Source organism: Nyctereutes procyonoides, unplaced genomic scaffold (genome assembly GCF_905146905.1).
Source record: "Nyctereutes procyonoides isolate TBG_1078 unplaced genomic scaffold, NYPRO_anot_genome, whole genome shotgun sequence".
NCBI lineage: Eukaryota > Metazoa > Chordata > Mammalia > Carnivora > Canidae > Nyctereutes > Nyctereutes procyonoides.
In genome coordinates this window covers 20,852,781-20,874,445 of record NW_026575131.1, presented here as the reverse complement: position 1 = coordinate 20,874,445, position 21,665 = coordinate 20,852,781, and the positions used below count along the sequence as shown (strand labels likewise).

At 41.6% G+C, this 21,665-nt stretch overlaps 1 protein-coding gene across 11 annotated transcripts in view; it reads right to left on the bottom strand.

Annotated features, from left to right (window-relative positions):
* The window catches only part of FOXP1 (forkhead box P1), a 582,432-nt gene that overhangs the window by 170,235 nt on the left and 390,532 nt on the right, over positions 1 to 21,665 (bottom strand). The window contains exon 1 of one of the 11 annotated variants that reach the window (XM_055342939.1): positions 113 to 298. The exons of the other annotated variants lie outside the window; for them this stretch is intronic. Within the exon in view, the coding sequence (XP_055198914.1) occupies positions 113 to 298 (186 nt within the window). Of the gene's footprint in view, positions 1 to 112; positions 299 to 21,665 lie in introns of those variants that run through there. 11 annotated transcript variants of the gene reach the window in all.

The following is a 21,665-nucleotide window of genomic DNA, read 5'->3' as shown; positions in this document are numbered from 1 at the left end:
TATTTTGCCCTTCAGAGAATGTCTGCGCAGGAGCGGATCCCTAGTCTGAAAGTTTAACCCCGCAAAAATGTTCCTTTTTTTTTTTTTTTTTTTCCTTTCTCTGGACACTTACAGAGAAAACGAAGAGTTTGACGGAGTGAGCTCGCACTGTCTGCCTTTGGATTTCCGTCTTCTTGCTGTAGATGGGTTCTGGCTGTTTCTGTGAAGCGGGGGTTGCCGAGTGGTAAAAAAGATGTTTGAATAAACAGGAAGTGCTGTGCGGCTGAAGCACACTCGAGGAGAAAACACACTGGAACATTGCCCTTTGTAGGCAACCTTAGGGACGCTTGCCTCCACAGTAGCTGGCTGGGCTCTCACTAAATGACAAAAGAAACCACAAGAATTCCTCAAGTAATTCTTCACTTTCAAAGTTGAAAGATCAGTTGGAGCTTGCAGGTAATTTTCAAAGTTGCATTTAGCATTTAAAGAACCCTATTAGTGCTACACATATCTAAATCACTCCAGGTCTGCAAGCAGCGACACAGCATCAGGAGTGTGCCCTGGCCAGACCGAGCCCTAGCCAGACAGCTCTTTCTCGCAGACAAATACACACCGACAGGGTTTCGGGAAACCTGCTCTTGAGATATTTTTGTGGTGACATTTACATAGGCAGGATGCTTTAAAAAAAAAAAAAAAAACAGGGAAGAAAGAAAGAAAATCCAGATTCTGCAGACTTTAGAGGAATTTGTCACATGTATTTTTAAAGAACATATCGTCCCGCATTCCCGGGATGTGCCCTTGATCTTGCTTTTGCTGCTTTTCCTTTACATTCTCCTTCTCTGCAATCAACCAAACTACCTGTTTATCTCCAGATGCCTCGCTTGTCTACTGGAACACTCCTTAACCCGCCCCAAACTAATTATCAAAGTCCTGTCTTCCGTCACCCGAGTAACTTGACAGATACTGTAAAGGAAAGTAAACTGCTAAAGGCAGAACAAGTCAGCTTGAAAAATAAGATGAGGAGCTGAACAGCCATATTCAATAAAAAAAAAAAGGCAAAAAGGGGGAAGGGGAGGAGGAAGAAAAGGATTCCTTCTGAAAATGTATTGCTGTTGTGGCAATGTTCTTCTGCCACGGAAGCAACTGATTTGTTATTTAGCATGGAATGCTGGACTGTCTGTCATCCAGGTGCTAATACTCGGCTAAAATAACTCATTGGGAACTGTCAGTGGGATGTTTACATAGGCCCCAATCTTTTCTTCATGGAAGGAAATTTTTTACTGGAATTCATCTTCTTTTGATCTCACATTCAAAGCAACGGCAGCTTGATAGACATTCAAGTCTGAAAGCAAATCCAGACGCTGAAGATAAACCGCCAGAATATGACAGGCAGAAGCATCTAAAGCTTATAAAAATGAAGAGAACAGCATGTCGCCTGAGTATTACAATAGCAGAAATCAAGAGACATATTAGGTGGAACTGATCAGCCACAAAAACAGTTCAAAAGGCAGATCATAGAAACAGAGGACTAGGCTAGGAGAAAAAAAAAATGGGACAGATCTGGTTTACTGCCTCACCTCCCTTCCGAGCCCCACAGTGCTTCCATGTCTGCCTCTTCACTTTTAGGAGGGGTGGAGTATCCAACTCAAATGTTCCTGTCTAACTCGGCTGGTCCAGTAAGAAACGCGGCAAAAGGTCTCCTAGCAATCTGTTTCCAAAAGGCAGGGGGAAAGGCCGACCCTTACCTTGCTCAGGGTCCAGCATGCTGCATTTTATTAGCATCCCCTGCATCTGCTCTGCAATGCAGTTTCAAAAGACACACAGCCTGGGTGCCATGCAAGTGGGTGGTCAGCAAGAGCATCTCTCCACAGAAGGGCTCTAAGTAGTTCGAGATGGGACTGGAGAGCTCTAAGGACTCTAGTTCCCTGACATGGCTAGTTATCAAATGAGCACAAACGCTCCAGCCTCAGTCACAAAAATAGACAGATGCGTTCAGTCCTAGAGATAGAGAAGTGCTCAACACCTAGTAGCTTTGAAGCCTACTAGTACAATTCCATAAAGGAATTGTATCACAAGATCTTTCTTACAGGTGCACAATCTTCTCTTTTAAAAAAAAAGCCTCTTGCTGTAATCAAAGTCAGTACATGTAAAGAAAAGGTAACTGTCCCAGCAATCCTGTCTTCGGAGCCATTAGTTAACAAACATGACACGAAGGGGTGGCATCAGGTTAGAGGGAAATAGAATTCCACATTATAACAGCCCACGGTTCCTCTTGATTCTGCACATCCTTCTGGGACTACGGAGCCAGATCTCCTGCAGCACCCTTGGCTTTTTAAAAATGCCCCTCCCCTCCTTTTGCATAATAAATCAACAGTAAAATGTAGATTTAAAAAAATGTACTAACCTATTTAAAAAGATGTAATCAGTTTAAGGGCTCGCCTCATGCAAACAAGATGCCTGTGTAACTTAGTTACAAATGTAAAAAAAACAAACAAGCAAACAAAACAAAAACCCTACTGGATTCTCAGACTGTTCTTAAAAGTTGCCTTCTCTCATGACTACACAGCTGATATACTAAAGCTGATTATTGATCTTTAAAGTGCCCTGGTTCCATGTGTTAGCGTTGCTACTATTCCTCTCTAACCTAAAACAAAAGTTACTTTTAATACTCCAAAAATTGCCTAAATATTCCATGTTGTTGTAGTTATTACACTGACCCAAAACAGGGAGGTTTACCGTGGGAAAAAAAAAAAAAAAAAACAAGAAAACAAAAAAACAACCAGAATGCTAATTCCCTTTATACATTCTAAAACATACTCTTCCTCTACAAAGACTGCTGTCACTTCCATGGTGGGGCAGGGAGCAACCCTCCATTTCTCAGGGCCACTGCAAGTCTTTTTTAAAAATCTGCCATGTATAAAGACCTTCATTAGTATAATTAAATGACTGTTGAGACTTTTTTTTTGATATAAACAACTTTTGATATGTCATTTAAAAACCTCATAATAATATCATTAAAGAGCTACCATGTTTAAAAGAGAAATTGTCTGCTCAGGGCCATGGAATAGTAGCCGTGCTCCAGGCCGCTTCCTCTTCCCTTTCAGACTTCTGGACTTGAATGTCACCATAGACCTTGAATCCTTGAATGTGAAATGGCTTCACGCTAATTGCTCTAATTGCTTGAAGATGTGCAGGCAGGTGAAACCTGATCCCCGTGGCCATTGCAGAGACCAAGAACAACACTGGAATGTTTACACAGTGGTTTGATTTTAATAGACAGAAGGGCTGAGTTTAAGACAGCAAAAACACAGCTAATAGGTGACCCCTTAATGTAGTCCTCCTTAAAAAAAAAAAGGCACACAACAAAATACAATTTCATGTTCTAAAAGGCAGTGTCCTAAATGCCAAGGTTATTTGCTTGACTCTTGCAGTGAGTACACGTTACGTTGCACCTGACATTTACACCCGAAACTCTACCCCGAATACATTTTTTTTTACCTTAAAACAAAAAAGCACTTTATATGTCAGTCACCTTACAAACAGATTATGACTGTATGGTATTTCCAAGTAAGTGCACTCATTTAAATTTTAAATTGAATATTTTTCACTACTGCAATACTCCTTGTCCCTTAAAGGGGAAGCCTTGTATCTCCTTGTTTATTCCTTTGCTTCTTCTGCTCCCCCATCCCACCATTTATGAAATGCCTGACCCTTGTAGATTCCTTCAATGCAGTTAAAGTTGAACCCAAACCCTTTCATGTTGGTGCTTAAGACAAACGTGCATCCTTTTGGTGCCTTTTTCCTTTGTTACTGTGTGGGACTGTGGTCTGCTTCTCATCTAGGGGCTAAGGCAGCCAGGGGAGTGGCTGACATAGTTACTCAATGACAGTGACCATTCTCCCTCGATATTTTAATGAATTGAGATGGATACAGAGGTTTGACAATGGCTCCCAAGAGCCCCCTCTTAACAGAACACAAACGTAACCAATGTTGGACAGGAAATATACTACAGCAAGACCAAGATAAAAATGCAACAGCACCTACAAGGTGTCATTAACAAAAGGAAACCAACAAGGGTTAGGGGCAGGCTTAGGCAGGTGTTGAAATATATATATTTATATATTACATACATATCCTATCATACATAATCTCATACATACACACACGTATAGATATGTATCAAGAATCTGAATGTATAGGGATATTTCATATATAGTCAAGCAAACACTGCTAAGGAGAAAATAGGAATTAAACATTAACTACAGAAAGAAAAAATACCATGAAGCAATGAAATTATTTTATGGTTAAGATAGGCAATTAAAAGCAATAGATACACCTTGCAAACGAGAACAGAAGCAGGTAACACCCTCATACAGCTGGGAGCACTGTCAAATGGCTGCTCTGCTAAGTTATGCTGAGTATTAACTTCTGATGGTAAAACACAAAGTGCAGCAGAAAAGGGGCAAAAGAAAAAAAAAGGTCCTTTAAAGCTATGAAACACTTTTAGTTATATAAGGTAAGTAATAAATATAGGAGCTGGCAGTGCCTGGACTATTTGTCTCCAAACACGGAAAGACAAAATAATTTAACAAAAATAACTGCACAGAACACCCTTTGGAATCACAGCCACCGCACACACTTTTATGGGCACTCATACCTTGTTCTCAAAGTTATAATCCCCTATGAAGAAGTAATGCCTCCTGCTCTGAAAAAGGAGGGAGGACGAGTATCCATTTATCCACATAAAGATTAAGTATAAACTAGTCCAAGCCAGTGAGAGGAACACTCAGGGAAAAGTAAACAGGCCCCTACCCCCTACCCCCAAAATAGTTCCCCTTTGAAAGCTCTATGCAGTGAGTGCCTGGTACCAAGGGCTGCCCTATTTGCTGGAGGGGTCAGCAAAGCTATGCTAAACTGACAGGTTCAGTTTACAACAGGCCAGAACTTTGTTTGGATATACTGGCCTTGCTCACCGCCAGCTTAACAACAGATGGCTAGAAAACTTTCATTATGCTACACAGGACTGAACTGCAAACAATCCAGAAAACTGTGAAAAGTTTAACTCCCTCTAAACCAATGTGCCAAACCAGGGCCTGCCCAGAGCCAGTGAGCCAGGGGGCCAAGGGGGCGGTGGAAGTGATGGATAAAACAAATCGGCACTCACTAACTGCCCAAGTCAACTCAAAGTGTCACTCAGATACCAGAAGAGCGGTGACCCCCCCCCCTTGTCTTGATTTTTAACTGTTCAAAGCCCAGACCTTATAAGGAGTTGTACTGACTGTGCCTTCTTTTTGATTTTCCCAAAATACACTGTCAGACTTCCCCTCCCTTTAGAGAAAGAAAATCTCCCTCCAGACAATTCTCAAGCTCCCTTCCTGTCTTCCCTCCCTCTGGAAATTGGGAGGACAAGACCAAACAGTCTCACTCTAACACCTAGATTTAAATATGATTTATCCAAATCTGTATATAATTTAAATATTCATTAAATCGATTCAATCACATGAACCCTAATATCTCCTAATGCTCTGAGACAGGTTATAAATGCACCTTCAAAGGTTTAATTCAATTGGCAATCTGAGAGGTCTTATCACTAGATATGTGTTATTTTCATATTATTCAAGAAATGAACAAATGCGCTTTCCACAAATGTATTTTAGAAGCTACCCTTTCCTGTTATTGAAAGAAAATTGTGTTTATTACTCCTTTAGCATAGTGTAAACTCATAAACGTCAACAGAGAGTACAAGGAAAGCTGTCAACTAAATATTGTTTCCTTCATGAGCTGTTCTTCCAAGTCAATTACGCCTTTCAACTTCTGGGGCATTGTATGATAAACTGGCAGTAAAAATCATTCACATTAATATACCATGGTGCCTTGCCTGCAAAAGGTAATTAAAGAAGTAAATGACTCATAAGAATAGACATATTAGCTGCAAAATGAAAGGCAACTGAGCTGCCACATAAAAATATGTACCATTAAGATACTGCATTTTCATATTCCTGTAATCAGCTTCAGTAGACTAATGCTTATTTAATCCAGTTCTGTGCTAAGTCCATCAACAACTGTTTTTTGCTGTTTTCTCCTTGACTGAACATTATGAGAGCAGGTTTGGAATAAATACTGCAATGAGATTTTTGCATACTCAATTGAAGAACAGGTTTTTACATTTTAAAATCTATTTTTTTTCCTTTCTCTGAGAAATACAACATGAAAAAAATTACTGGTGGGGGAAAAATATATATTGCGAGCTAGACGTGCCTCTTTAAATGGCAGAATATTTTAGAGAAAAATATTTGTTTCCACATTCAACCTGCTATCAGCACAGGGGAAAGGGAGCCATGCCTCCACCTGCCAGATCTCTGCTACCTTTATAAAGCGCTCCCTCTTGTTAATAATGTCTTCCATTGGCATGGGTGGGACATGGCAATTTATCCGGTGGCAGGGATAGAAAGAGAAAGCCAGAAGGAGGCAGGAGTTGACAGGTGGTGTGGCAGGAGAGCACCGCAGACTTGCCTAGTGGCTCCTGAGTTCTATTCCTTCCGGAGGGTGGATATTACTGAACAGAACCTTCCCAAAGATGAGCGAACTGACCCTCAAATTTACTGCTCTGTACTTTCCATTCTCTGGCTTTCAAACTGACATTTTGTTTTATCCCTCCGGTCCTTTATTTCAGCATTTCCTTGCAAGTCCAGACAAGCCACAGAGAGACATTGCCCGTGTGGTCTGAGATTCTTCGATAAAGTTGTTCGCTCCCCTGCTTCTGGAGCCTCCATCTCGACCAAGTGAGAGGAATCCACCATTGGTGCTACTGAGATGTTCTGAGAATGTTTAGACATGGGAGGTTTCCTGGAGGCTGGAGAAATGCCTGTTCTTGCTGTGGAAATTAAGGCTCTTTGTTGAGGACTGATGTGGGCCTAAGGCTTGGGAATTTTACCTTTCAAAACTTGCGATTCCTCCGATGTACCGAAGCCAGCAGTGAAAATCCACCTACAAGATGTATCTGTCTTCTATCATGTTTGCCAGCAATTCACTCACTTTCAGTAACGTCTGAATGCCTCTAGATAGGGTCCACTAACTTATCAGAAAAGCCCAAGAGATTCCTGACCGGTTTTTGTCTTCAGATGATAGGCTTTCGACAGAGGCAAAGGTCTAGATTTCTATACAAGTTGTGGGTTCTGCCCTTCCCTCCTTCTGTGAGAACAGAAATCTCTTTGGCTTTAAAACTGATGAGCAGCCAGCCAGGCCTCAAGGACAGCCCAGGGTGTGGGGACAACCCTATAAGGACCCTTTGCTGTTTATTTACCTTTTCACAGTTCTGAGAACTACCGAGAGCCTCTCAGATTTAGGCTGGGTCTTTCCTCCTCCCGTATTGTTGCCCCAATGTTCGAGCAGACACCACTTGGAACCACAATTAATGAGCTCTAGTCCTTTTTCTAATTAAGGAACAAAGGTTCCTGTGTGCACAGTATGGTGATGCTGTCTGCAGAACACACGTGGAAAGAGGAGTGAATGCTTCTAATTGCTTCAAAATGGGATTTTTAATATTTAGGAACATAATGGGATCGAGAAATAAGAGCATTTCCAACATCCTTTACAAATAAGGCTTTACAAAATATTGTTAGCTGTTAATAATACATCATTATCAAAAATGGGAAGTTATGAATACCATGCATGTAACCTTTGTATTCACGTGAATTAACCTATATGTATGAATACAATGATACATGAATTAGTTTTTAAAAATACATTAAAAAAAAAAAGAAAAAGCCTTCCTCAAAAAAAAAAAAAAAAAAAAAGAATAAGGCAAGAAGGCAGCTCCTGTGAGCCTGATATTCCTCAGACCTTAGCAGATTAGGATTCAAACGTGTAATTAAGAAAGATAACCCCAGTTTTTATAGTAATTAGGGGCTGTGGGAAATAGGATCCTATCTCTCAAAAGTGTTACAAATACACCATACTTCTAAATAACCTGCAATGCTTGGAAAGTAGACTCACTACCAAGGGCAAAGCTGCTATGCCGTGAGCGAACACAGTAAATGACAGACTGGCGTTCAAGTCCATTAGCTGCTATGTGATAGGAGCACATTCACTAGCACGCGACCTGTGAAAAATCTTAGATCTCTTTAAATCTTTGAATTGGATTACTGCATTAATTCTTAAGAACTGCAATCCTTCAACCAAGTCAAATTACCCTCATTAACAGTGGAAAAACTGCCTCTGCAATAAGTTAAAAAAAAAGATATTTATTACCTATAATCACTTTCACGTACTTCACCTAGAAATATGATGAACGAATGCCAACAACTTTGGCAACGGCAGCATCTTGATTTTGCATACTGATTTGAGTTAAAATAAAACTGAAAACATTTGCATGGTGTTGAAAATTTTTTTTCACATCCACAGGACATGTCCTTTCATTATCCTAAGCCTCTGATAGGAAGCAAATAGCCCCATTTTACAGGAGAAGATACAGGCATAGGCAGAGAAAATTGCGCCCACTGTCCAAACTCTCCCAAGCTGATTAGGGGCAGGGTTGCCTGGCCCTGTGTTCTGGACCCACGCTGCAAGAATTAATTCAGAAATACAGTCTTCTAATTCTCCTGTCATGCAATGCACTGACTTCTCCAAATCATACTCAGGGAAGGTAAGGCAGGCAAAAATAAATGCAAAGATCGGAACGCAGCTCTGAGGGTAGAAATGATCCCCGTAATAAATACAACGGAAGCTGCCTCAATTCTTCCCTTACCACATTTGCTGTTACTGTTTAACCTGCCTTGAGAATGCATCAAATGTGTCCTTTTCCAGTGACAGAAGAAAAAGAAATGTAAATTGATCTACTCTGGCCTTCTTGCTCTCTAAAATGGTCTCATCGGAAATGTGATAACAGCTTGACCGATTCTGAACAACTTACGGTACGTTGTGGCAAATGAGCTCCTTGTAGCCCACTGACTGTTGTTCTTGGCTCCAGGGATGTGACTGCTGCAGTTCTGGGACTTCCCAGCACAAACCAGAGCAGGAGAGTCCTTGCCACAGAGAAGGCAAGCAACTAGAGAAGGGGGGGGGGGGTGTGCATGTCTGTGTTTATGGAAAGAGACCATTTTTATACTGTGTATTAAGGAATGGGAAAAGGTGAACAGAGAAGGTGCTCTGTAGAACTTGAGAGTGACCAACACTTCTCAAGAGCTGTAATAAAATGCTAACTGGAGTTCATAATAAAAACCCAGAGGCACTACAAGGCTCTGAAGTGCCTTCTGAATCATCAGGAAAGAAAAAAAAAAAAAAGATAAAATTGTGCTCTAGATAGTTGTATGTGAAATGCATTTACTGCAATCTATAGATTGGAAACTAGGTAGCCTTTATTTAGTATAATGATGATAAAAATCAATTAAGTAGAATATTATCACCGGTAATCCTATAATCTACTGTAACCTTCTTTTCATATAATTTCCAAAAACCAGTTGTTGTTCAGATGAGCATTTCAATTCCACACGAGATTTGCAGAGCTGTGGTAGGGTATAATATTAAGTGAAATAGCACTGACCCATCTCATTCTGTAGAAGGCACTGGCATTCATTGCCCTACTAGCCTTCCCATGACCTTGCAAGGTGGAAATGACCATACCCATTTTTACAGTGGAAGAAAACAAGGTCAGAGAGGTTGACTACCTTGTCCAAGGAGAAACGTCTTCTAAAGCAGGCGTATGACTGCATGGAGGTGAAGGTGAAGCTGAAGAGACATCAGAGAGAGAGGAGGTGTTCAGAGGAGGACTGCGAGGAAAGAGGCTCCTATCTTGGGGCAATAAAAAATTGCAGGAAACCATGATCCGAACATCAGACGGCCCATGACCTGGAGACTCCTCACCCACCTCCTACCCAGTGGCACTGCATGCTTCAGAGGAGAATATAGGAACTGTTCCTCTTTGGCTCTACCATTTGTAGTCTCCTTTCTTTCTTTCAAGAGCTTTGTGACTAGCAATCGGGTGCTTTTCAAACAATAAATGCTTTACCGGTGACCTCATGATTAACTTGGTTCACTACTCTAGCAAGCTTTCAATATGAATGTTAAAGTTACTTTTCCACAAGTACCAGGCCATACCTTCTATTGACACATCAAATAAACCTAACTTTTGTTGCATACTCTGCACCAAGCACAATCTAGGCACCAGGCCTATGAAGGTGCCCTTCCAAAGGCTCAGAGTTGAACAGAAATCAGAGATAAGAACTGACAACCCACAAATCCAGAACGAGAAAGCCACTACAGAGGTATCTTTAATAAAAGAACAACTTTACGTGCTTGTCTTTTCTAGCCTACTCTAGATAAGGCCATTAAGATTGTCTATGAGGAGGTGATATTCAAGATGAGACCTCCAAGTATAGAAGGAAGCAAACACCCAAGGAAGAGAGAGAGGAAGTTCAAGGAGATGGACCATTGGGGCTGAAAACTTATAGGTGGAAACATGTTAACAGATGAACTTCTGAATAGCTGGTGATATACAACTGTGCTGTTCAATAATACTGTCTGTTCAGTCCTTTTGAAAAAGAATCTTTTTATTTTTCAATCATTTTAAGGCAAGAGATGTATACAGATTGCAAATATGCTTTCAATCAAATGGCCTGAAATATAAAATGCACCGTGGTGGCAAAAAACTCTAAAGGCATAAAGGAATTTATGCAATTTTGACAGAATTTGACAGAGTATCTTAGACTTGGCCCTTGTTTCTGTCTTTACCTTTTTAAATGCTGCAGTGCATGGTGGTTGATGGAATGCTAAGACAGTCTCCTACGTTCCTACCCCTGTCTCAGATATTTCATCAAACAGTAGTCAGGATGTTGATTTGCAGGGTTTTACAGCTACAATTAAGGTCCCAAATCAGCTGGCCTTAGGATAAGGAAATAATCTGAAGAAAAATCACAGGGTATTTATATTTTGGAGCTTATACTGGCTTTTAGCAGTCAGAGAGAAGGAGTGTCCAAGCATGAGAAAGTTTTGATGCACCATTGCTGGCAATGGGGGGAGACAGCCACCTGGCAAAGAAGTATGGGCAGCCTCTAGAAGTCGAGAGTGGCCTCTGGCTGACAGCCAGCCATCCAGTCCTACAACCACAATGAACTGAATTCTACCAACAACCCGAATGAGCTTGCAAGCAGATTATTCCCCAGAGTCTCCAGACAAGAACTCTGTCCAGGTAATACCTTCTATACTAGGACTCTCTGGAACTCTGGGCATAGAAGCCAGTAACTCTGTGCCTGGACTTGTGACCCACAGGACTGGGAGCTAACAAATGGGGGTTTGAAGCTGCTAAGTTTATGGTCATTTGTTATGCAAAAACAGAAAACTAATGCATGTGGGAGAGATGAAATCATATTGCCTGTGTCTAAAGTTCATGAAAGAACTTCCTGGGAGGGAGGAGTGCCAGTGGGAATGGAAGGAAAACATGGAGCGTGCATTCTGGCCCCACAGGGACCAGCCTGGTGAACTCATACAGGGCTACTCACCTCTCTCCAGATTCACTTTCCTCACCTCGAAAGAGATGAAAACCCTGGGTAGTGGTGATGGGAAGGGGCAGCGTAGGAGAATACACAGGCACAAATACTCTGGAAGTCCTAAAACACAATCTGAGTTTTCACTATTCATGAAAGCACTTTTCACTGCTTCTTTGCTGAGCTATTTTGATTTCTGATTTTCAGCTTCCTTTTCTTCGGTTATTCCCATTATCTGTGCCTATACTGATCAAGACCCAAATATGGAGTCATCCTTGTCTACAAAAGAAAAAGGTGGATCTTAGGCCACCCTGGAGCTTCTTGGCACTCCAGGCAAAGCATGTGATCCCCTCCAGAGGAGAGGTGCAAAGAGGTCACAGTATGTGTCCCCAGTGAGGAAATCCACAGTTCCTATCTTCCTTCCACTGTTCAATCTGCAGCCGCTTGAAAGGTGGAGACAGATGGCCTGGGTTCAAATCCTGACTCCACTCTTGACCTTGCTCTAACCACTCTTCTGTTTTCTCAGGTATGGATAAAGCAGAAGTAATGGCAGCACTACCTCCTAGTGACATTGTGGGAAGTGGATTACATGCAGAGAGTGCTTTAAAAAAGGGATTAATTTATTTGAGAAAAAGAAAGAACGAGCTGGAGGGGCAGAGAGAATCTCAAGCTGACTGCACTGAGAAGGGAGCCCCACACAAGGCTCAATCTCACAACCCTGAGATCATGACCCTGAGCCAAAACCAAGAGTCAGATGTTTAACTGACTGAGCCACACTGGCACCCCTATAAAAAGTGCTTTTAAGACAGTTTGGCCTTTAGTAAGCACCATGTAAGTATTATTATTATTATTACTATTGCTATGGATTCCAGAATAGGAGCGGATTTTTTTTTTTTTCAGAAAGTCTGTTTTCTCCCCCAGGGAATTTGGAAGATGGGTCTCAGTAAATATGTAAAAATGTATTCATAATAAGGATTTTACTACTAATGACTTTTCATGGTACACTATAAAACCCATCTAATCTCTGAAGAAAAAGTGAGAAAACCCCTCCACAGTCATGATTTTGCCGCATAATTTTATGTTTGCTCAAAGGAAAAAAAAGACTATAAAGGACTTTAAAACCATGATTTATTGCTTTTTAACAAGCAGTTTTGGGGAAGCCAGAGAAGAGGATTCCCCTGCTGAAAGGGCATAGGGAGGTAAGGAATTTCAGTGCGGGGGTCAGAGACCAGAGCAGCCAGGAAAAGAAGGCAACAGTACAACAAAACAAAGGCAAACTCCAAGTCCAGAGCATACAATTCCTTACCCTCACTGCTTCGCTTACTCAACTCCTCACAGCCTTTCAAGCAGGGCTGGGAAGTGAGCGGTGAAGTCAGCTCTCCCTGACCTTACAACAGAGGGTGCAAAGCAGATCAATAAGCTGCCATCTGGAGCTGCATAGCGAGCACCAGGGTAAGGGTTACCAATGTCCATGGTTGGGGTGCAGAGGTGGCTAACCTAGGGCAGGTGCCAGTGTCCCAACACCTGAGCAGCCAAGGATGCCTATCAGTCCAGTAGGGCAGTGCAGAAAACTGTGTGTGTGTGGGGGGGGGGGGGAGTGGATCTGGGCACAGAGATGAGTGTGCCTCCAAGTAGAAACACAAATATGACCATGGAGTATTTGTTTGGGACCTCACAAGAGAGGCCAGAAGGCCAAGAAGAAGCCAGACGAACCATAAAAGAGAAGCTGTGGTTTGCAGATCCTAAGCAGAAGTTTGGACTTAGGTTTATTATTATCATTTTTTCAATTTGCCAAACAGGAAAGTTGACTCTTTAGATAATGCAGGGTATGTAGTACTGTTAATGTTAACACATGTATAAATCTGCATAATCACCATTACGATCACAATACAGAACAGCTCCATGACCTCCTAAACCACCTTGCGCTATTCCTTCATAGGCAGATCCTCCTCCTCCATCCCTAATTTCTGACAAACCTGGATCTCTTCTCCATTACTGTAGTTCTGCTTTTCCAATGATGCCATACAAATGAAATCATGTAATATGTACCTTTGAGACTGGCTTCTTTTATTTATTTACTTTTTTAAAGACTTTATTTATTTATTCATGAAAGACACAGAGAGAAAGAGATACAGGCAGAGGGAGAAGCAGGCCCCATCCAGGGAGCCTGATGTGGGACTTGACTCTGGGACTCTAGGATCACGCCCTGGACCAAAGGCAGACGCCCAACCGCCGAGCCACCCAGGCATCCTGAGACTGGCTTCTTTTATGGAACAGAGCATCTTGTAGATTTTTCTAAGCTGGTGGGTACATCAATAGTTCATCGCTTATCGTTGCTAATTATTAGCCTACTGTATGGAGGTACCATACTTTGTTTATCCACTCACTCACTGAAAACATTTAGATTTACCTCAGCATGGAGCTACTATATATAAAGCTTCTATGAACCTTCATGAATAGGTTTTTCAGTAAACACAGGTCTTCTCTTCCCTAGGATATATGCCCAGGAGTATGGGTGCTGGGCCACATAGTAACTATGTATGTGTATATTTATTTTTAAGAAGGTGACCCAACTTTTTCAGAGGGCTATGCCCTCTTGCATTCCCACTGGCAGAGCATGCAAGTTTGTTTGATCCACATCCTTGTCAGCACTAGATATTGTCAGTATTTTTTCATTTTAGCCATTGCAACAGGTGGTCAGAATTTGTATCCCCCTAATCTCAAATGATGTTGAATAATTTTTCATGCCTTCTGTGCATCTTTTTTGGTGAAATTTCTATTCACCTTTTGCCCATTAAAAAAAATTTTACCGTGGTTTTGAGAATTCTTGGCATATTCTGTATATAAATCCTTGGCTGGAGGTGTGACTCTAACATAGTTGACCCTAGCCACTACCTGTCTTCACTCAGGGATTATATATTTGCAATTTAGAAAGTTCTTTTATCCTATGCTAGGGAGGAAAAACAGGAAGGATTTTTGGAATGGGGTAACTTACTAAGAAATGAAAAATGTGGCCTGGAAGCCATGGATGGGCCCAATGTCTTGAGCATACAGGAAGAGAACAAGGTGTTTTCATGGCACGGGCAGGAGCTTGTGTGAAGCAGTCCATTCGGGGCGATGCTTTTAATGCCGTGACTAATGATGCCACGTAAAGGTGATGTCTTCCCGTCCTCTGTTTTTAGTGCCGCTGAACCATCCCAGGTAATAAATCAAAGAAGCCAGGGTGGCTATTTGTATGGCGAGATAAGGGAAATTAATTTCAATGCCCAAACATGGACCTCCTTATATTAAAAAATGACTTGGCAATACGAGTCCTTTTCATGAGAATGTCTTGGAAAACCAACACTTGGAAAACACACACACAGGGTGGATTCACCCTCTGTATTTTCAAGGGAAACGCTGTTGTCTCCTGAGATTGGGAAGTCAAGGGGAAGAATCATTTATAAAATAAAGAGCAAAAAAATAATGCATTGGTGGAACAAAAAAATATTCATGGGCTTTGGAGAAAGGGATGATTATAATAATAAACTGCACGTAGTCCAGTTCCTTCAATCCTTAAAAAACAACAACAAAAAAACTTTATCTTCCTTTGCATATTACTCTAATTGTTTCATTTTCACTGAAAACTCAGATGCTTTGAGTTTAAAATGAGTTAAAATATAAATACTAGGAGTGTGAATAAGAGCACAGGTAACAATAGTGAGATTTCTAGGCGGAAACATGGCTCCAACAGAGTTAATACCTTGGCTGGAATACTAAGGGGAAGACAAAGTGCAAGAAAAGCCCAGAGACTTCTCTGAGCTCCCCAGGGGCTGCGCCATCCGCTCCCCCCTCCTGCCTCTGTGTGCCGTGCAGGAACAATGTGAAGCCATCCATCACCGGTGAGCATGGCTCTACTTGCTGGAGCCAAGCAAGCAAGGTTGCCACCTGTCCAGCTTTCCTTTGAATGGTCCCCAAAGTCCCTCTCTGCTCTAGGTTCAAGCTAGCATTTAATCTGGAAGTCTGAATTCTCCAGCATTTCAGCAGCAGCAAATGTGCTCTACTTCTAATTTGGAGAAGTCTCTTTCTAAGCTCTAACTTGGAAATTTGAACCTTGGATCTACTAACCAAATTCTGGGTCTATGCCAAGCAGGCATGGTTTTTCTCTCTCTTTGCTTCCCTTCTTGCCCTCAAAATCTCTACTCTGCAGATTAGCTAGAGAGATCTCTTGGAAATGCACATCAGATTGTGTCACTGGGCTAGCTTCTCATGGCACCTAATAGAAAGATTTTCTAATCTTACTCATTTTCATATACTATAGAGACTAAATAAATGTGTTGGTTAAACACAGGAAAGAATAAATGATGGTGCCAAAGTAGGGGAGGTTCCTTTAAGATCCCAGCCTTATCTGCATTTTAAAAAAGTGTATTTCAAAAAGGAAAAACCGAAACGTTCTTGTCATCTCAGAGACAGAAATGCATTATCTGAGTATAATAACAAAAAGCTCGGAACTATAAACAATTGATAAATAAAACCATATTAAAGTTGAATATGGCTGAAAGAGTAGAACAAATTCTGAAATACTGGGTAAATATTTGCATATCATCAACCTAAGAAAGATGTCTAATTTTTGTGGTGCATAAGACTCTCTTATAAATCAATAAGGGAATAAATAAATCCAATAGAAAATTAACAAAATAACATGAAAGAAGAGGCCGATGTGTTTTAACTACTTTTAAGAAAAGATTTATTTATTTATGAGTGAGAGCGCGTGCAGGAGGGAGGGGCAGATTGAGAGGGAGAGAGAGAATCCCAAGCAGACTCCTCACCAAGCAGAAAGTGGAGCCCAACTCATGACCCTGAGACCATGACATGAGCTGAAACAAAGTCAGCCACTCAACTGACTAAGCCACCCAACTGATTGAGCCCCTATTAAATACTTTTTTTTATAAAAAAAAAAGTTTGCTAACCTCACTTTTACGGAGTCTACTATGACCAGAGTAGCAGGAAGACAGGGACGTGTTAACGGCCATAACTGAAAGGAGGAGGTATATTCACAGTACAGTACAGGGAATAAAGATAAGTCCCTGAGAGAGTTCAAAAGGGAGGCAGGATCATTTCCAGTTTAGGTTGTCAAGAGATTTCCTGGAGGAAATGGTATTTAAACCACACCTTGAAGGGGAGAGACAATCTGAATATGCCCCAGACAAATCTGCTTATACAGTTTGCCAATAAAAGTTAACCAAAATTCATTGGGCTGGGTTCCTTGTCAAGTTCTGAAGGCAACAGTGGTGGAGAACACAAACTGCCTCTACCCTTGTAGAATTCAGATTTTAACAGGAAGGAGAACTGAAATATGTTTAAAAAGCAAAGCAAGAATAAACCCAAAATTCAGGAGGAGGACTGCCCACCGGTCTAGGCTACAGGAGGAAATGCAGATTGTAAGTAATGGGGCAGTTCTTGGATTGATTGGGTCTGAGGGTGTTCATGCACACTTATTATATTTTGTTTCATAACTAAGTATGCTGTGTGCCAGACCTAATGGCTCCTGAGATACACTGTCATTGTTTTTTATTTTAACATCTTTAACACCGGGATGCCTCATAAAAGACATGAGAAAAGAAAGCATTATGGATTCGTTGACTTGGCTCCATTTTCACTTTACTCCTGGTATACAAAATAAAGGCCTAAAAGACTTGATGAAATATGGTATATTCTTTTTTATGTATTAGGTATTACATTTTTAAAAGATAATAAAAACGTTTTTAAAAACCACATTATGCATCTTATCACTTGGGCAGGCTGAGTATTACTTGTGTGTTATTTAAAATAAAGATGTGAGAGGCGCCCAGGAGGCTTAGTCAGTTAAGTGTCTGACTCTTGATTTTGGTTCAGGTCATGATCTCGGGGTCAGGAGATCGAGCCCTGAATTGGGCTCTGCGCTCGGGGCTCAGCGCAGAATCAGTCTCATTCCTCATCCTCTGCTCTTCCCCATGATCTCACTCACTCTCATTCATTCATAAATGAATGAATGAATGAATGAATGAATGAATAAATAAGTAAATATCTTTTAAAATAAAATAAAGTAGAATAAAGATGTGAAAGGGGTGCCTGGCTGGCTTAGTCAGTAGAGCGCATGACTCTTGATCTCGGGGTTGTGAGTTCAAGCATGATGTTGGGCATAGAGCTTACTTAAAAAAAAAATACAAATAAAGACATGTAAGGTACGCTCAAGTACAGGTGACAAATTCACATATAAAATATGCCTCCAGTGAATTCAGTTCATGATATGAAATCAGATCCTATTAAAACTAAAACATCATTGAGACTCTAACTTTGTTTTCCTCCAAATATACCATCAATTCGTGGTTGTGAATCCTCCTCCTTTTTCTTCTAGTGGGAAGAAGGAAATCCAATGGCACTGAAAATCATTTACCTACAAAAGCAATCATTAGTACCTACTAAAATGATGATCAATTTCCATAAGAGTAGAAATTGTTTAGTCCCTAAGTAATGCAGCTATACCAGCCATCTTGAAGCATGATTTAACTTTTTAAAATAATTTGGTTCCAGATAGTCAGAGGTGTCATCTTTTCATAAGCTTTAGCTTGGCAGCCTAATAGCAGGAGATGGTTTTGCCAAAGCCATGGCAAGCGCTTGAATGCGGACGCTCCGATTTCTCAGACTATTCGTCCCTCCTCCCTATCCCCACCCAGATTTCCAAAGAAAAGCTACAAATCCGCTCTGGTGTGTGTGAGAGCAGGGCAAACTCAACAAGTACCAGGGAGGCTGCTATTTGGATGGAGTGGGATAGCCCGGCCGTGGCAATGCATGCATCTCTCCTTTCTTTTAAAGAGCAATTATGATTTAATATGGTAAAATTATATCATTAAACCTACTCAACTGGAATAAATTCTCCTTCTGATATGCATTTAGAAAGGCAGTTCATATTCTATCCCTAAAATATATCTATTACATTTTTGTGTCTACCCGCCACTTCTCTTTTTACCATGATACTTGAGATAAGTTTCAGACAGTCTGGCAGAAGAAGAAAAAAATACAACCACCCTGAAACTTGATACTGATCTTACTCATCGAGACCTTTGTGATCTGTGACTGAAAATTAATCCTTAACTATAAGTACATTCTGCAACTTCCCAAAGCACAAATTTCTAAAATTTTTCTACATTCTCTACAAAGACCATTCTACTGTTACTATTGTAGTTTCCCCTTTTTGTTAAAAAAAAAAAACTATAATTTAATAAGTTTACACTTAAATGAAGAACTGTCACATGTATATTTTCTAGTTATGACTCTTTACCACAAGCACATCAGAAATATCTTTTGTAATATAGTTTTCTTCTAGCTCAATGTTGAGAATTTGGCATGGTGATATTGACTCTGATATGGCCTCTTTTGTCTCTTTTTTGTATACACTTGGATATATTTGCCCTCTGAGGGTAGGTGTACCGCTTCCTTCTTCTCAACCTCAGCTTTTGGGAATTACCCTGGATTCTTAACTATTTGGGATCTGGAGGGAGAGAGAGAGAGGGAGGGAGGGAGGGGGAGAGAGAGAGAGAGAGAGAGAGAGAGAGAGAGAGAGAGAGAGAGGGAGAGAGAGAAAGAAAACACGAAGGAGGCCAAGAGTGGGCTCTACAGCTTAAAATAAGAGACAATGTTCCAGCTGTGTACCCTGCTCTGCTAAGAGCACAGACTTTGGCACATAGCACACGTGGGTTCAAATCTCTGCTCAGCCACTTATTACTGTGTACAGGCAAGTTACGTAACGCATCCCAGCCTCAGTCTCCTCAAGCACCAGATGTGGATAGGACTACTTAGGGTGCAAACTTGTTGGGGAATTAAGTAATATATCCAAGCCCTTGCAAAGTATAAGCCACAAGTGGCTGTTGTTAATGCAGTATTTGACTTTTCTTTTGTCAAGACCTGGCCTCTAACCCACAGAATTAAAGTGGCAGCTACCAGTATACTTCCATGGGGACTCATAACATCAAGGGAAGGCTGCCTAGGTCAAGGTGGGAACAAGGTTGGGGGGAGGGAGGATCTGCGAGTGTAGGAACAGGTCAAGGAGGTTCTGATTTCTGCTCATCTCTGTCCACCCACCCCAAGCCCCAAAGGCCACTAAGTTTGTCCTCTCTCACATTTATATTAAGGGGGCTATAAAAGTTGCTACTTGGGAAAAACACACGGAGGAAATTTACAAGGGCAAGGGATACAGCCACTCTGCATGGTACAGAAAAACAAGAAGTCCAGTCCAGTCCAATAATTTGGCAAGATGAATTTCCTTCACTTTATTTCCAATAAGGATGTGCGTGTCAATAGAGTCTTTTTGTTTCACACAGAGCTAATGCAATAGGTTTAATTCTTTTGGTCACACCTTGCACAGCAAGCCATTCAGGAGAACGATGACACTTAGAGCCAGCAGGTGCCACAGACAGTCTGCTACTTCAAGGACCCACCTTTTACCCACTGGCTTATTTTACAGACAAAAAACTTGAGGCCCACAGACCTGGATGATAACCAAGGAGAGAACTATTGGCAAAAGCAGTCCTAGAGTATCTCCCAGGATATTCTTTCTAGTATATCACGCTGCCTTTCTGCAGGTTGGCATGTTGCTTCACGACGAATCATGCTACCTTCTGTGCTTTGGTCTACTGTGCTGCTCTCATGGTGTGAACTCACCCACATGCTGCCTGGAAGGCACAGGCTTCCACCAACCCCACGGAAACAAATGAATTCTATACTCCTGTTTCTGATTCCCTGTGTCCTTCAAACAGGAGACCTAAACACGAACGGGTGGCCTTTGACAAGCACTCACCAGATGCCAAGCTCTACCTAATGCTAATTATTTATCATCAGGAAGTATAAGGGAATAGAGTATCTGCAGTTTACTTATGGGTAAACTGAGGCACAGAGCGGCTAAACCACCTCTTTACCATCCCATGCCTAGGAAATGCAAGGGGCGGGTTCTTATTATATGGCTGCAGAGCCTGTGCATCCTGAAATATTGCTTCATTGCTATCTCTTGTTCTACCCATGGTCCTTGTACCACAGCCTCCCAGAGTTCACTTAGTTCTTTCTCCTTCTCCCTTTCCCTCCAGGAAGCTGAAGAAGCAGCATTAGCTATAGTATCTACAGTCACAAAATACTAAGATGGCCCTACTGACCTGTATGTCGTTGCACTATACCCCCTCTGTGAGTGTGAGCAGGACCTGTGGGTATGATAGAACATCACTCCCTTGATCATGCCGCATGGCAAAAGAAATTTTGCAAATGCAGTTAATGTTCCTAATCAGTTAACTAGGAGTTAATAAAGAGAGGTACCCTGTGGTGGGCCTGCCCTAACCAGGTGAGCCTTTGAAAAGGAGGGCTGGCGCTCTTACTGAGGACAAAGACACCTTCTGCTGGCCTTAAAGAAGCAGGCTGCCATGTGCAGAGAGAGCTACAAGGCAGGGATCACTAGGCAGTACTTTAAAAACTTAAGACCTCAGTCCTACAATTTCAATGCACTGAATTCTGTGAATTCGGGACAACTCTTGAGCTTAGAAGAGGACTCCAAGCCTCCCAGGAGATCAGGACCTGCCGATACCTTCATTACAGACTCGTGAGACCCTGAGAAGAGGACCCAGTTAAGGCAGGTCTGGATGCCATGGAAACTGTGAGATAATAAATGTATGTGTTTCAAGGTACAAAGTTCATGGTATTTTGTTACACAGCAATAGAAAACACACACACACACACACACAATCTCTCCTAGGATACAGTTGGTTTCCACAAGAGGCAGGCTGAGAAATGCCTTAGCCTGCTTTATTGAGGAGGCCCCGGTGTGTGACAGGGAATAGGGGGAGCTCTGACTGACAAACCTGCTCCCAAACCCCAGCTCTGGAACTTCCAAAGTCCACAACCTTGAGGAAGTAACTTAATTCTCTGAGACTCTGTTTCCCCGTCTGCAAAACAGGTGGGATACTATGACCTACACCTCAGAGAGCTGGCATAGATATTAAATAAGACACAGAAAGTATTTATCCAAGTGCCTGGAATATTACCGATAGCAAGAGATGCTAGCTTCTGTTAATAATTTAAGTATGCATTCCTGCTTGCTGAGCCTCAGTTTAACATTCTGGACAAGAAGGGTGGGGTGGAAAGGCTGGGAGCTCCCTTACGGAGCCTCTGGCTAACATACTTTCCAGCCCTTTCTCTTCCCCACCC